The sequence below is a fragment of the Ammospiza caudacuta genome, chromosome 26, assembly GCF_027887145.1.
Source record: "Ammospiza caudacuta isolate bAmmCau1 chromosome 26, bAmmCau1.pri, whole genome shotgun sequence".
NCBI lineage: Eukaryota > Metazoa > Chordata > Aves > Passeriformes > Passerellidae > Ammospiza > Ammospiza caudacuta.
The window spans coordinates 5,860,453-5,877,717 of record NC_080618.1 but is presented as its reverse complement, the minus strand read 5'-3'; the positions used below and the strand labels follow the sequence as shown (position 1 = coordinate 5,877,717).

At 46.0% G+C, this 17,265-nt stretch overlaps 1 protein-coding gene across 1 annotated transcript; it reads right to left on the bottom strand.

The window, feature by feature from the left end:
- Positions 1-15,028: 15,028 nt before the first annotated feature.
- On the bottom strand, positions 15,029-16,584 carry TCIM (transcriptional and immune response regulator). Its single transcript, XM_058820270.1, has one exon. It carries the CDS (start codon positions 16,577-16,579, stop codon positions 16,259-16,261), a length of 321 nt encoding a protein of 106 aa, XP_058676253.1. The 5' UTR covers positions 16,580-16,584; the 3' UTR covers positions 15,029-16,258.
- Between the last annotated feature and the right edge of the window lie 681 nt (positions 16,585-17,265).

The following is a 17,265-nucleotide window of genomic DNA, read 5'->3' as shown; positions in this document are numbered from 1 at the left end:
ATAAATTCCGTTCAAACACAGGATTCTGTCTGGTCATCATCAACCTCCAATCCTAACAGCACCTTCGAGGTGTTAAGAAGCTTGTTTCTTGTGATAAGAGGGCAATAAATTCTTTTTCTCTGAAATATTCAGGTGTCCTGTGGCTGCTATCTCAGTGCAAGACCTTTCTTTAAAAACAGTATCTTACATAGCATCATTTCTATTTTAACAATTTTTATAACCTAAAACTATATTTAATGCAGTACTTAAGAGAATTAACACAGCATCACTTTCTAACGCAACACATATAATACTCATTTGAATATTTGCGAAAAGCCAATCATAAAATACGTGCATTTTACACAAAGGCCAGGCTTTCTGGAAAAGCAGAAGTCAGGGAAATTTGCACCTCTCGTGGGACATTCACTGGTCCACCAAAGCAGCCCCTTTTACCTCTTGGGGAGACCAGGAGCTGCAGCAGGATCTTCCATTCAGCAGGGCCTGGCAGATTGGGTGTGTGCTGGCCTTTGTGAGGATGTGGAAGGGATTTTTGCACGGTTGGCACCGGCGTGGCCACGAGCACGACGTCTGCAGGGGAAGGAAGGGTGGTGGCCGTGGACAGCGCGGCCACAGGGACACCCTGCAGGAACGGGAGCTGCCCTTCCTCGCGGCTTTGCTGATTGAGGAGCTCCTTTTGTTGGCGCTTTGGGCTGGGATTAAAACATTGCTGAGAGAGACGCGCTCAGGGGCAGGCGAACAGCTTGTTCCCAGCTGGCTCAGCACTTTCCTGTTTGCAATTCCACCTCTCAGGGCTCAGAAAATGCTCCCTGAAGGCAACGGGGTGCTGGGCTGGCAGCCCCACACAGCCCCTGTGGGGTTTGTGAGGTCCCTTCTCTCTTTCCCCATTTCTGAGGTACTTGAGAGGTTCAGACTCCCCTGAACACCTGATCCCAAAGACTCCCCTCTAATGCATAACCCTCCCTTTTAATTTTTAATTCTTACTGAATTTAGGGGTTTTCCTTCTTTATTGTTTCTTTCATCTTTCAACGCCTAATTTCATTTACCAGCAAACCTAAAGTTTATTTGTAAAAGCAAATCTTTTTCCATTCATCAATCAGTGGAATCCTTCCCATTGTTCCTTTTCTCTCCCAGTGCTGGTTTTATCTCCCAGCAGACCCACAGCTTGTTTGGAAGGACAAATCCCCCATTCCTCTCCCTCCAAACTGGAGGAGCTAGGGGACGTTTCTGCACCCATTGCTTGGTTTAAAGGTCAAGGGCTTTAAAAGGGTTGGTGGTGGCTCCTCCTGCTCCCCCTGCCAGAAATGTTCTGCCTGGGAAATGGGCTGTGACTTAGCAGGCAGCTTTCTAATGACTCCTCAAACGGAGATTTTTATCCCTGCAAATGCAACTAGGTCTCAGTGTCCCTGATTAGTTCCTTGTGACAAATTCCATCTGCCTGCCTGCGAACAACAAAGACCTAAAAAACCTGAGCACCAGCCATGCAGCCGACTGCTCCCATGCTGGGCTTTGCCATCACAGGAAATCACTCACAAAACAGGAAGCTCTTCCTTGTTCCGCTCAATTTCCTGGGACTATTTGCTGTGAAATGTCACCTTCTCAGATGAAGGAATGGGATTTATCACAATTAAGGGAGGTTTTGACATATCCTTTTAAGTGAATTAAGGGTGCTCTAATTCTGAATTCGCCCAGGGCCTTGTTGGTGCAGTGGGAGTCCTCAGAACATCAAAAGCTTGCACATTTTTGGGCAGTTTTTGGTGTGATTTTGCTGTTCCTGTTAGTGTGGGCTGCCAAGGTTGACAATGAGTAGCTCATTGTCAGAATGTTGGCCCTGAACATTCCTGAGGAATGCAGACAGAGGACTCTTGTGCTGGGTTGTTGATTGACTGAGCCGCTTCGGATGTGTTTGGGATTTTGAGTCACAATGCACCTGCGTCACTGCCCTCGTCAGTCAGCGCTTTCCTGCTCTGAGATTTTGGCTGCCACACGAGACACAGAGGAGCTGAACCCGTGTCACAGGGGTTATATTGTTATATTGCACAGGGGTCCTGTCTCACAGGGGTTATATTGCACAGGGGTTCCATGGCACAGGGGCTCTGTGGCACAGGAATTTTGTGGGTCAGGGATTCCATGGCACAGGGGCTCTGGGGCACACAAATTCTGTCCTACCCAAGTTCTGTGGCTCAGGGGTTCTAGCTCACACAGGTTCTCTGGCACACAGGTTCTGGGGCACAGGGTCTCTTGTGGCACAGGAATTTCATGGGTCAGGGGTTCCATGGCGCAGGAGTTTTGTGGCTCAGGGATTCCATGGCACAGGGACTCTGTGGCACAGGGATTTTGGGGCTCAGAGGTTCCATGGCACAGCCATTCTATGGCTCTGTGGCACACAAATTTTGTCTCACACAAGTTCTGTGGCTCAGGGGTTCTGTCTCACACAGGTTCTCTGGCACACAGGTCCTGGGGCACAGGGGTTTCATGGCACAGGGGTCCTGTGGCACACGAGTTCTGTGGCACAGGAGCTCTGGGCCACACGGGTTCTGTGGCTTACAGGTTCCTTGGCAAACACAGGTTCTGTGGCACATGGGTTCTGTGGCACACATGATTCTGTCTCACACAAATTCTGTCGCACACAAATTCTGTCTCACACAAGTTCTCTCTCACACAAATTCTGTCTCACACAAGTTCTCTCTCACACAAATTCTGTGGCACACACAAGCTCTGTCTCACACAGGTTCTGTCTCATACAGGTTCTGTCTCGCACAGGTTTTGCTCCACAGGTGCTGGTGCAGTGATAGCAGAGCCCTGGCATGCAGAAGGGCAGGCAGAGGTGGCTCCCAGCAGCACTGCCCACCCTGGTCCCTCAGTCTCCTCCTCAGCCCCCTCACCATGGAGGTTTTTCCCTTTTTAACCCTTTAAGCCCTCCCAAAGCTCTGTCCATCAACCCCTTCTTGGCTGTCCAGTGGTGGAGATCTCTCCCTCAAACCCTGATATGAGATCATTTTGTCCAGCTTACTCTGAAATGACTTCCTGAAATAACTTCCTCCAATGAATAATTGGAGCTCAGGTGTTGCACAGTGACAAACCAGCCCTCCCAGATGTCCCTTGATAACCACACAAGGGTTATCAACAAACTATAAATCTATAAACTTTTCTTAACCTATAGACATGATATTTGTCTGTTAATTGTGAGAGTCAATAATTGCATTATTCATCTATCATGGATGAACTTTACAGAGCCCTTGGTGGGAGTTGCTTGGAGCAGTTATTGTGTCTGCTCAAGCCCACCTTACTGTGCTGTTATCTGTTTGGTGACATTTCATCAGAATTTTCAGCTGGTTTTGTTCCAGAATTTTAAGCTGGTTTTGAGCGGCTCTCCAGCCACAGGAGGGCGGCATAAACTGCCAAAGCGCTGGTTACAGCCTGGCTTTGTCAGAAAAACAAAATCAGGAACCAAATTAGCGCATATTTATGTGTATATTACGAAATAAGAGATAAAACTTTAACAGGAAGGAAGGAGGGAACCCCCTCAAGCATCACCCAGCCCCGCTGAGCCCTTGTGCAAATCCAAGGAGAAAGACTGTTTGCTTTTCAAAGAAAGATTTATCTCTAAATAATATTTTAAGTATCAAAAGGAGGTTAAGCCCCCATGAAGTGATCTAGCAGAAGCACTCTGTTTCCTCTAAGAGCTGAGGGGGGCTAGAAAGCCAGCAGGATTTTTGTAGCACCTTTCCATGGTCTAAATGTGCTGCAACGGACTTGGACAGTGACATAATGCACTACTCATTCACAAATCATTTACCATCTCAAATATCTCTTTTAAAGGGGTAAAGATTTAATTTGGTGGCAGTTTTGATTGTGTTTACAGTGGCTTGAGAAAATGAGTGGGTGCTGCAGTCCCAGGGTCTCTCTGGGTACAGTTTTTGTGGTCAGGAGGCTCAAGGGTGCCTGGAGACACAAAAAAACCCTCAAGGGTGATCTTAAAGCTCCTGCTCAATCTCCTGCTTCACTAAATAAAGGAAAAGTTAAAGAAATGATGTTGAAATGCAGAATTGCTGGCAATGCTCTGCAGCTTGGCTGATGTTTAACCTGAAACCCGCTCAGGTGATGGGATTTGGCTGTCTGAGGGGTGTGTGAGGCTGAGGCCAGGCCAGGCCGGCCCTGCTGGTGTTTTCTGCAGGATAAAGATAATTTCTTGGCCACAGCTCAGCCTGCAGCAAGGCAAGGGCATTGCCTTCCAAAGAGGTTTGTTTGTTTGGTTGTTTGGTTGAAGTGAGATGTTTCTGAGAAAGGTTAAATTAAGAATTGGCACACAGTGGCAAGGGACAGCATTTGGGAATCCACACCTGAACCAGCCAAACCCTGAAAAATGAGTCCAAAATGGAATTCTTTTATTAGCTTTCCCCTGGCACTGACACCTGCAGGCTTTTATCTGCAGCTGTGTGGGAAGAGCTCGCACTGCAAACCCAATTCCCAGAGGATGGGGCTTTGAGGAATCAGACTGGGTTTGAACCCATCCTGGAGAAGTGTCACAGACATCTTTTATGGAAAATCCTTTCCTTAGGATTTTTCCTCCTGAGAAGCTGGGAGGCCTCAGGAACAGAATGTAAACATTGATTATCTGCTGCTGTGGGATGCAACAGGTGCATCTGTGATTGGTCTCATGTGGTTGTTTCTAATTAATGGCCAATCACAGTCAGCTGGCTCAGACAGAGAGTCTGAGCCACAAGCCTTTAAGGTTATCCATTCCTTCTTATTCTATTCTTAGCTAGCCTTCTGATAAAATCCTTCTCAGCTTCTCAGGAGAAAAAAAACCCTAAGGAAAGGATTTTTCAGAAAATATCATGGCTACAATAATATCTTATAAAAATTAGGTTACATGACTCAGAGTGGAAGGGTGTCAAAGCTGAATTTCACTCTGTAAACAGCAGCCTCAGGTCATTGCTGAGCTCTGTGCCAAAGCACGTTGGGTTCTCTGAACTCTGCTCTGCCCCGTGATGGGTGCGTGGCTCTGGGCATCAGCTACAGGCAAAGAGCAAAAATTGTCCTCCTAAAGCCAGGAGGAGCTTCCTCATCTTCCCCAGCAGGGACTGGAAGGTTTCCCCAGCTGTAGGAATGTGCTCTTTGCTGATGGTGTGATAAAACTATCTTTGGTCCTCTTAAAGAAGAGTTTAAAAGTTAGTTTAAAACTATCTTTTGTCCCTTAAAAAAGGAAAGAAGCTCAGAAGTTTCTCTCCTCCATTAGGTGAAAAAGGCATTTCATAGGTTTGGGGGACCTCACCTCAAACTTAAGGATGCCCAGTTGGACAGAAGCCAAAAAGACTTTCTGAGCAATTCACTAGAAAAAGAAAAGAACAAAGAAACAAATTGCTTTTGTGAGGTGTTTTACCAAGAGCAAGGACCTCTTCCACCTAAATCAGTTTTTCTCTGTAAAGAGTTTGTTATTTTGCTTTTTATTAAAACTGTTTTGTTTCCAACACTGCCACAGAAGCCATCCTGCTGATTTTATGCCTTCAGAGGTAGCTGAGCTATCTTGGGTGAGAAATAGACCTCCAAGAGCTTGTGAGACCTGGCTGGAAGATGCTCCTATTCCTCCCAGCCTGTTCATTCTACTGAGAATTAATGGGGCTCTTCCTCTCTCTCCATTACTGGCTATCCACCTGTGAAGCTGTAAAGGGTTGGAACAGTAAATCTCACAATCAAACATTCAATTATACCTAATTTATTTGCTTATGGCACACGGTAAGCTCTGCAATCAAGTGTGTTAGGCTTTATGTCCCAAGCTCTCCTGGGAGTCAGGGGACGTGCCTGGCAGTGAATTTGGGGGGTTTTGCTGAGCACAGGGACAGGCAGGGACTGAGCCCTGAAAATCTGGGGTGTCCCAGGCACAGAGACCCTGGAACAGCATTGGTTCAGCTCTGCCTGCTCCCTGACTTTGGTAAATGTGGTTTTGCATATTTATATTGTGCTAAAACAGTGTTTAAATCTGGGGTGTCCCAGGCACAGAGACCCTGGAACAGCATTGGTTCAGCTCTGCCTGCTCCCTGACTTTGGTAAATGCCTTTCCAACCTCACAATGTGTTTTTGCATATTTATATTGTGCTAAAACATTCAGTGTTTAAATCTGGGACTCCCAGGCACAGAGACCCTGGAACACCATGGGTTTGGCTCTACCTGCTCCCTGACTTTGGTAAATGCCTCTCCAACCTCATAATATGTTTTTTTTTTTTCATGTTTATATTGTGCTAAAACACTCAGGGTTTAAATCTGGGGTGTCCCATGCACAGAGACCCTGGAACAACATGGGTTTGGCTATGCCAGCTCCCTGACTTTGGTAAATGTGTTTTTGCATATTTATATTGTGCTAAAACATTCAGTGTTTAAGAAGGAGCTTATTGTTTGAGTAAGGATAAAACCAGCATGAGTTTGGCAGCACATTCTGCATAATATATCAAAAAGGGTTTTTTTTTACTTCTGTATAAAATCCTTCAAGTCACCTGGAATTTTTCCACGGGCTGCGCTCTGCTCAAGGTTTCAGTTTGCCTTAGAGTTGTACATTTGTCCTTGTCCTCTCTGTGCTGCCTTCCTGCAAACCTGGCTCAGAAAATGGCACCAGGGTGAGGATGGAAATCAGAGTCTCACAGAAAGTCTGGGGGAAGAAAGGCTCTGATGGCTCCCAAGCAGATTTCTAAATGAAAAATTGTGTCTTGTACTTTACTGTTCAGGAAAAGGGGGGGGAAAGGTGTCTGGATTGGAATATTTTCGGCATTTGGGAAGGCAGGTGAATTTTAAACAGAGCCCTGCTGGATTACAGCCAGTCTGGGACACAGTGTGGCAGTTCTCTCTTCCCTCTCCATTATGGTCCAGGCAGAAACAACAGCAGGTGGAGAAAGTACTTTTAGTCAGATTTTCCCTAATTCCTTGAGGCATTAAAGCATCTCTGCATTGCAAGGACAATGGAAATCCACTTTTTCACGCGCATGAATGTTTTAAAAACTGAATTTTCTGATGGTGTGGGAGAGCAGCAGCTTTCACAGATCCCCCTGGGAATTCCTTCTCCTGCAGTGATGGGTCCTGGGTCCCAGAGCCAGTTCCAGCACGAATGGGGGAGATGGCAGGGTGTCACCCTGACTTTTTAAGATTTTCTAAGCCTTCTGATGTTCACATTATTGTAACCAATTTTCTCACACACTTTGTGTAAATAAGTCATTGTTTTGCATTCTTTTATGGAGGAGGAGAAATTTGATATCATATTATAATATTATAATTATAATTATCTATTATATATATATATATCTTCATCAAAATAATAAATCATCCTTCTGAAACATGGAGTCAAGATTCTCATCTCTTCCCTCGTCCTGGGACCCCTGTGAACACCACCACAGACTGTCACTTTTGGAAAACTATAAATGTTTGACGACTTCGGTTATCTTGACTGATGATCCCTATCAAATGCTGATTTTCCTTGAGTGTTCTCAGGCGGTTCTGGGGGAAGCCCATCTCCACACCAGCTACATCTTTTCTACTTTATTTTTATTTTTTATTTGTTAATGAGGCATTCTTTCCTTCTGCCACCAGGAGTTTCGCAACTTCTGCGTGGTGATCCGGGCTGTCCGTGGTCTGAGGTTGGATTTGCGTTATAATTTATCTTACAATTTTTATTTTATACATTTTCCACTCAAGCACGAATTACTTTACATCACACACAGCAATCCTGCAGATGAATCAGTGCCCCTTCCCAGGCCTGGGGCAGTGCTGAGCGCTGGAAAAAGCGGATTTTCCACGGGGGAGGCTGCAGGAACCGCAGCAGCAGCAGCATCGGCTGGGTGATGTTCCCGATGAGTGTGCACTGATTGTGCAGTGATGCTCCCTTGGCGTGGGCGCTGCCCCGGCTCTGATTCACTGCCCGGGGCCCCAGCTGGGAGCCCTGGGCCAGAAAAGGGCAAAGCTTCCCACGGCACAGCGTGCTGGGGAAAATTAACCCACAAACACCAGAGGTTTGTGTCCAAAAAGGAGACAGAGGAGTCCTTTTACTTTATTCCAATAAAGGCAGAGGCCATGGGGCATCCCCTGGAGTCTCTCCAAGTTTTGGAGGAGCAGCCTCCCTTTTTATCCTAATTTCCTTCTCTTTCCCCATTTCTGAGGTACTTGAGAGGTTCAGACTTCCCAGAACACCTGATCCCAAAGATTCCCCTCTAATGTATAACCCTCCTTTTTCATTTTTAATTCTTGTTAGGAAAATTAACACACAAACACCAGAGGTTCGTGTCCAAAAAGGAGACAGAGGAGTCATTTTGCTTTATTCCAATAAAGGGAGAGGCCATGGGGCATTCCCTTGGGGTCTCTCCAAGTTTTGGAGGACTCAGCCTCCCTTTTTATCTCAATTTCCAGCCACATTTCCCTTCTCTCTTTCCCCATTTCTGAGGCACTTGAGAGGTTCAGACTTCCCAGAACACCTGATCCCAAAGATTCGCCTCTAATGTATAACCCTCCCTTTTCATTTTTAATTCATATAGTTCTTTTAATTCTTACAGAATTTGGGGTTTTCCCCATTGTTTCTTTCATCTTTCAATGTCTAATTTCATTTACCAGCAAACCTAAAGTTTATTTGTAAAAGGAAATCTCTTTTTCCATTCATCAATCAGTGGAATCCTTCCCATTGTTTCTTTCCTCTCCCAGTGCTGGTTTTGTCTCCCAGCAGCCCCACAGCTTGTTTGGAAACACAAAACCCCCATTCCTCCCAGTGCCATGGGTGCAGCTCACCGGGAATAAGGGGCTTTTTCAGGGTTGTCTATTAAGATTCTGGTCATGGCCCAGCTTTTGGTTTTTAGTAGAGATAAATGGCAACTGTGCCATCTCCTGTTGCCTGCAGTGTTTTAGAGGCTTTTTGTCTCATAAATAGCCTTGTCTTGACACTGGAGCATCATTTTGCTGCACGTGAGGCGTTTGAGCTTTGAAACCCCAGCCCAGCTCTTTTTTGTGAAAACCACACGAACACATCCACAAATCTCACTCTTTACAGCTTGTCACTCACACTTAACCTGCTTTAGAGCAGAGGTTTCCCTTGGCAGCTGCAGATGAAATATGCTTCACCTGTGACTGTTTTCAGAAGCACAAGGCATCCCTGTGCCAGAGGCACCCAGGCTGTGGGTGTGAAAAATGCCTATCACTTGTTTTTAAAAGTTTAATAGTAATAAAATGGTTATAAAAATAGCAATACAATTAGAGTAAAAATAATTTGGACAATTTGAATTAGGGCAATATGAGACAATAGAGACAAAGAGTTACAGATGTCCAGCTACCTTTTTCTGGGCAGTACGAGCTTGAAAAAACACACTGGTTAACAGAGGATTAACCCTTAAAAACAATAACCTGTTGCATATTCATACACCTCATACATGATGCATAAATTCCATTCAAACACAGGATTCTGTCTGGTCAGTGTCAGCTTCTCCCTCTGAATCCTGACAGCACCTTCGAGGTGGGAAGAAGGTCATTTCTTCTGATAAGAGGGCAAGAAATTCCTTTACTCTGAAAGTTTCAGGTGTCCTGTGGCTGCTATCTCACTGCAAGTCCTTTCTTTAAAAAAAGCATCCTCCATAGCATCATTTCTATTTTAACATTTATAACCTAAAACTATATTTAACACAGTACTTAAGAGAATTAACACAGCATCGCTTTCTAACACAACACATATAATATTCATTTGAATATTTGCAAAAAGCCAATCATAAAATAGGCATTCTTCACATTTGCCAAGCAGAGCCTGTCCCTCTGGGTGCAGCAGGGCAGGAGCTCAGCTCAGCAGTTAATTTTTAACCTGCCTGTTGCTCCATGGTGTAGGGGAAGCTGCCAGGGAGGTGTTGCTGTTGACTGGAGCACACAAACACGGCCAAGCGAGGGCTTGGCTTTGGACTCTGCTCCTGCTCTGTGTGCTGGATTTCAGCAGGCACTGGAGGTCACAGAACTGGCTGTTCAGACTCTGGGAACATCCTCATCTGCTCCTGAACACTCTGCTCAGGTTGAGCCGGGCTGCTGACTCGTTCCAGCCTCATCTTTTCATCTTTGGAGAGATGGGGATGGGTGTTTGTCACTATGGGACACGAAATAACACGATGCACACACTGCTGTTCTCAAGGTAAAAAAGGGAAGTTTATTTTCTGACTCTAATATTTATAGATTTGCAAAAGTGACAGTGGATTGGAGGGTGACAGTGCCACCTCTCCAATGACACTGGACAAACAAACAGTCCATCAAATTTCTTCTCCTCCATAAAAGAATGCAAAACAATAAGTAATTTACAGAAAGTGTGTGCGACAGCTCATTACAAGAATGTAAACATCAGAAGGCTTAGAAAATCTTAAAAAATCAGGGTGACAGGTGTTTGACGAGGGGACAGAGGGTGGGACCTCTGTGTGGTCTGCTGTCACTGACACCCCCTTTGCTCTGAGCTTTCTCTTTCCAGCGCTGTAGCCCCACATTTCTCTTCACAGAGAAAAGCAAGGCACAATTCCTCCCAAGGATATTTCTGGATTTTGCATTCTCTGAACCTCAGAGAAAGGAAAAATAATTCTTATCATTTGCTGTGCCTGTTTCTGCCAAAGTAGAATGCAATATGGAGATTGTTTCCCCACAGTGATGTGTTTTGGTTCCTTGGCCTGTCAGGACCAGGTGTGTAGCCCCACATTTCTCTTCACAGAGAAAAGCAAGGCACAATTTTTCCCAAGAATATTCTTATCTCATTTGCTGTGATTGTGTTGTGCCAAAGTAGAATGCAATATGGAGATTGTCCACCCAAAGTGTTGGAGTTTTGTTTCCTTGCCCTGTCAGGGCCAAGTGTGTCAGGATTGTTGGGTGACGCTCATGTGATTCTAGGCAGTTGTGTGCAGGTTTGAGTGCTTGGCAGATTCAGTTTTAGATGTATAGAATAATATAATAAAGTAATTAATTAGCTTTCAGATAAGATGGAGTCAGATGCATCATTCTCTCTCTCCTCCTTGGGATTGCCTGCAAACTCAATACAGCACCTTGAGTTGCTCCCCACCTTCCCCAGTGTGTTAAGCCAGAGGTTTTGCCAAAAGTCTTCTCCTTAGTTTGTGTCCTGCCTTTCTGTGGCTTCTCCCCACCATCAGTGCTAGTGGGGAACCACCAGCACCCTCCCAGCACGGCTGCTAGACCAGCTGGATAAAATTAGCTGTTCCTCCGCACGTTCCTCAGGATGCTGGGCCAGGGGACACCCAGTACAGCCAGCCTGACTCATGGAGAAGAATTAATGGAAACGCCCGGCTCCTGCAGGGAGGAAATTCCTCGAACAGCCTTTTCCTCTGTTTGTTGTGCTGGAGGCTGACAATGGGCTCTGCTCCTGGCCCTGCAGGCGCCGGGAGCTCAGGAAGGGCTGGTGACAGTGACAGCGACAGCACCGCCCTGACCTGCCCTCCCACACCTCCCAAACCCAAACTAATCTCTGCCGTCCTCCCAGAACCCAGGGCATCCCTCTGGCTGCCTCTGAAAGGCTGTTTCAGCTTGTCAAAATGTATTTTTACAAGCAAAAAAGTTGAAACTTAACATACCACTAGACCAATCCACACTCAAAAAAGTCTCGTGCTTCTTTCCCTTCTGTATTTAAATTAGAATTCAAAAACTAGTGTTCTTCAGCTGTCTAGTTGTTTGTAATTGGCTATATTATAGTATATATTGTTATATACACTATAACAATAGTATAGCTATAATAAGCTATAATATATAGTATATATAGTATATATAGTATATATAGTATATATACTATATATACTATATATACTATATATACTATATATATACACTATAATATATATTTTTAAATTTTATATATATATATATATATATATATATATATACTATGTATTATATAAGCTATAATATATAGTATATATTGTACTGCGCATGTAGGAGTTCACCGAACAATTAAGGAATCTCCCAACACATTTGGAGACATCTATTCTCAATTTATTTATTTTAATCAAACTGCAAGAATGAGTAATTGACATTAAAATGGTTTCTTCCATACATTTACTGGATTTAGAATGGTTTAAATGTAAACTGTTTGCTCAGAGACCTTGGCACAAAGCCCAAGACCCCTGTGCCTTTGATTTAGCCCTTGGAAAAAATTACCAACTTTAAATGAGGATTTACAAGCCACAAAAGTTTAAGTAGAACGATAGTGAATTTATAACAGGGTGAAAAATAGATTTTTGATGTTTTTAGGATGGGGTTTGAGACCCCAAGATGGAGGAATTTGGGCGTGCCTTGTCCTTTTTCCCTCTTCTTCTTGGCCTCAATCTTCTGGGTGATGTTGGCATTTTTAAATTGGTTTAGAGGAGAGGCTCACTGTCTAACATAGGTGATAGGTATTGGGAAGTAATTTTAAATAATGTACATGTAGTTTTTAGTATAAAATACAACACCACCCTGAGGGCATCAGAGTGCCTCTGTTTGACCTGCTGAACAGACCTCGGCAGGCCAGAGAAAGAATTTTATAGATAAAAAACAATAAACAACCTTGAGAATGAGAATAAAAGAGTTCTGACTCCTTCTTCAACTGCTGGGCTAGGAAAAGAGATTTTCTAACACATCTCAGGGTCACAGTGAGCAGCAGAGATTCTGAGACTCCCACACCTCTCAAACCCCAATTAATCTCTGGTATCCCCATGTGCAATATAGTTTCAACCAAAACATTAGGCTGTGATTCTAAAACTGAAGTTAAACCCTTCTTACGTGCCCAGGGGAGGTTAAACTAGCAAGAAATGCTAATTCTTGCAGTGTGGGCAAGGGCCCTGGGATGGTTGGACATTTGTACCTCAAACTCTTTTTGGCTCATGTTCCATGAGAATTCATTGCAGGTTTTGTTGAGCCTTTTGAGTAAGGCACATTCCTGGAGCACAAACCTGCCAAAGCAGCACACAGGCTACAACCAAGGAAAAGTGCCTTTCTTCACTGTAAATATCCAATAAACACATAACTTCTTAGTAAGTGGCCTTTATTTATCAGGGATACCACTCAGGCTAATGATTTCCGAGTAATGAGACAAGAGGGACTATAAAATCCCCAAGTCAGTGGATGTTATGAATCATGTTATGCAAATCTTGTGAACAGGACCGTCTGGGCAATCCCAGGACGTGCCAGCAGCAACCAGTTCAGAGGGTGTGGATTTCAGTCTGCCACAAGCTTGGCTTCTGCCAGATTTTTCTCCTTCTTTCAAGGAAAGGCTGGTGGCAAATGCTGCCCAGGGCATCGGTAGCAAAGGGGAGCTGGGTTTGGTTTTGGGGCCCAGAGAGTGACAAGGCTCTCCCAAATCCAGCATTGGCCTGGTTTGGTTGTGGGGCCTAGAAAGGCTCAAGGTTCTCCCAAATTTTGCATTGGCCATGGCTGGGTTTGATTTTGGGAGCCCAGAGAGTGACAAAGCTCTGCCAAATCCAGCACTGAGTTTGGTTTTGGGGCCCAGAGAGTGACAAGGCTCTTCCAAATCCAGCATTGGCCTGGTTTAGTTTGATTTTAGGGCCCAGAAAGTGAAAAGGCTCTCCCAAATCCAGCATTGACCATGGCTGGGTTTGATTTTGGGGACCCAGGGAGTGACAAGACTCTGCCAAATCCAGCATTGGGTTTGGTTTTGGGGCCCAGAGAGTGACAAGGCTCTGCCAAATCCAGCATTGGGTTTGGTTTTCGGGACCCAGAGGGTGACAAGACTCTGATAAATCCAGCATTGGCCTGGTTTGGTTTTGGGGGCCTAGAGAGTCTCAAGGTTCTCCCAAATCCAACATTAGCCCTGGCTGGGTTTGGTTTTAGGAGTCCAGAGAGTGACAAGGCCCTGCTAAATCCAATATTGGCCCTGGCTGGGTTTGGTTTTGGGGCCCAGAGAGTGACAAGGCTCTGCCAAATCCAGCATTGGCCTGGTTTGGTTTTGGGGGCCTAGAAAGGCTCAAGGTTCTCCCAAATTTTGCATTGGCCATGGCTGGGTTTGATTCTGGGAGCCCAGAGAGTGACAAGGCTCTGCCAAATCCAACATTGGCTGGGTTTGGTTTTGGGGACCCAGAGACCGACAAAGCTCTCCCAAATCCAGCGTTGGCTCTGGCTGGGTTTGGTTTTGGGAGTACAGAGAGTGACAAAGCTCTGACAAATCCAATATTGGCCCTGGGTTTGGATTTAGAGGCCCAGAGAGTGACAAAGCTCTGCCAAATCCAGCACTGGTCTTCCTGGGAGGGGAAATCACCGTGCATCCCACTCCACTTATAAATAATTATAACTGCCCATTCTATTAGGTGACTTAAAAGATTATTTCCAGTCTCCCTGACTTATTGGCAATTTGGAGTTGTTACTGTAGGCAAAAAAAAAACAAACCTGTAGCTGGGCTATTGCTCTTGCAAGCTGCTTTATCTTTGTTGCTCTAAGCAGAGTCATGGGAATGTTTTTATCTAAACCATCAGGTTATTAGAGGACAGACTTATAAATAACCAGTCTTTGCTATTTTTAAGTACTTTCAGCATCATCTATCATGATAGTACAGCACAACCTGCAGAAAAACAGCCCAGTTCTGCTGCCAAAGCTTTGTAACTTATTGCTGTTTCTTTGGGTGATGAGGAGCAAAGCCTAGGTTTTCTCTGCTCTGCAGAAATGCCAAAGGCTGATGAGCCATGCTCCCGAACCATCATTTTCTACACCTTTCCACAATGCAGAAAATGTTATTCTGCTTTATTACAGAGGGGAAACTGACACTGGAGTTGATTAGAGATAAATTTGGTGAGGCAAATTACATGGTTGCCATGGCAATTGTGGGCCAAGGTGGTGCTGGCAGGTGGGATGGGGAGCCAGGGCCTGCTCCACATCCTGAGGATGGGCTGCCAAAGCCATATCTGGGGAATCAGGGAGAGCTGCAGGTAGTCTGCTCCTAAACCAGGCCTCTATGAAATGACAAAAAAAAGTCAAACCCCACCACTCCAGGAGAACTGAGCATTTCAGACAAGGTAATTTAGATTTACTTCATAATTTATTAGTTTTCACATCGCTGTATGCAATAAATTATAGCCAATATAATATTAACATTGTTATAAAATATTGCCATGAAGTAAGTACTCATCTAATAGTGGCTGTCACCTACACAGAGAAGAACTGTAGTTATTATATTTAGATTTTTAGTGTTAGTGGTAAGTGAACATAATATTAAGGAACTTCACAGTAAATTCAGGGAAATCTGTCATTATTATTGCTTCTGTGCAAACGACTTTTCCTGCACACACAGAGCTTGGCAAGGAAAGGCACAGCTGTGCAGAGTTAATGCATTCCCGGACGGCTGAACTCACTGCACCACGCTGCCTCGGGGGCATTTCACAGATTCTGACCCTGACCAGCAGCTGGGAGGTCTCCAGAGCCCCCCACCACCACAGCAGCCGGGCTCAGGCTGAAGAGCACAAAGTCTGGGAGCACCAAGTCCATCAGGAGGTCCTGGGTGTGGGGTTTCCCCCCAGCTCGGTCCCATGGCTGCCCAGAGGAGCAAATCTGCCCCAGCTGGGAGCTGCTCTCTCTCTGAGAGCCTCTGGCCACCAGGCTGCTGGCCACAGTGATGTGCTGTGGGCACTGGTCCTGCTGGCCACACCAGAGATGCTGTGGGCACAGATACTGCTGGTCACACCACAGCTGCTGGCCACAATGATGTGCTGTGGGCACTGGTCCTGCTGGTCACACCAGTGCTGCTGTGGGCACTGATGCTGCTGTCCCCACCAATGTGCCATAGGCACTGGTCCTGCTGGTCACACCAGTGCTGCTGGTCACACCAGTGCTGCTGTGGGCACTGATGCTGCTGGCCACACCAATGTGCCCTGGGCACTGATCAGGCTGCTGTCCACATCAATGTGCCATGGGCACCGATGTTGCTGTCCACACCACTGTGCCATGGGCACTGGTCCTGCTGGCCACACCAGTGTGCCATGGACACAGATGCTGCTGTGGGCACTGATCAGGCTGCTGGCCACACCAATGTGCCATGGGCACTGGTCCTGCTGGCCACACTGGTGTGCTGTGGGCACTGGTCCTGCTGGTCACACTAGTGCTGCCATGGGCACTGATGCTGCTGCCCGCAGTGATGCTGCTGTTGGCTCATGTTTTCCAGTAGAGCTGAAGCCCCTGCATGGACTGTCAGCTCCCCAGGCCCACCGAGCATGCTGAGCATGCTAGGAGCTCTCAAACGGTCCCGTCACAAAGTTCTCCATTCCTGCTCCCTCCGCCAGCCAGCTCAGTGAACTTTGATGGAGTATTTCCGAAACGTCAGGAACTGCAGCAGCTTGTCTTTCCTCCTCTGCTTTAGCGCCATCAGCGCCCTGGTTTTTTCCTCCATGTCCTGGTCGGTGGCGAGGATTATCTTGGCTCTCTCCTCCGCCTTCTTGTCGCCGGAGTTTCTGAAGAGTTTCTGCAGGGACGCCTCGTTGATGCTCTCGAAGATGTTGGCCGCGGCTTTCTTGCGCAGCGCGGTGTCGAAGCGGTACCCATGGAGCGAGGGGCTCACCCGCAGGGACGTGGACATGGCTGCAGTGCTGGAGCTCGTCTTTGCTCTCATGGAAGCTCTGCCGGCTCTGTCCTGCTGCTCTGCTGCCTGCAGGAGTGGTATTTAAAGGCAGGCTGGAGGAAAAGCCGGAGGGCTCCGGTTACAGCGCTGAGATCACGATGATGTCAACAGCCAACAGTCGCAGGCAAAGTTTAACATTTAAGTTGCCAACTTTGCTGTCTGGCGGACGGGATGAAAAGTCCTCTCTGCTGCTGGAAATCTTCTTCTTCTTCTGGAAATACTGGGGGGTTTTGACCCACTACAGAACAGGCTTCTGGAAATCTTCTGGAAATATTGGGGGGGTTTGACCCATCACAGAACAGGCTTCTGGAAATGTTCTTCTTCTGAAAGGGTTGGGGGGTTTTGACCCATCATAGAACAGACTTCTTGAAATGTTATTCTTCTGGAAATATTGGGGGTTTTTGTCCATCACAGAACAGGCTTCTGGAAATGTTCTTCTTCTGAAAGTGTTGGGGGGTTTTGACCCATCATAGAACAGACTTCTTGAAATGTTATTCTTCTGGAAATATTGGGGGTTTTTGTCCATCACAGAACAGGCTTCTGGAAATGTTCTTCTTGAAGTGTTGGGGGTTTTTGACCCATCACAGAACAGGCTGTGGGACTGAGCCAGCACAGCTCAAACTCCACTGCTGCCCTTGCTGCATGTGAAAAGCACTGTGTGCACAATGGATCATATC

Excerpts from the sequence above, each read along its gene's own strand:
- TCIM (XM_058820270.1), bottom strand. The coding sequence starts at position 16,579 with ATGAGAGCAAAGACGAGCTCCAGCACTGCAGCCATGTCCACGTCCCTG.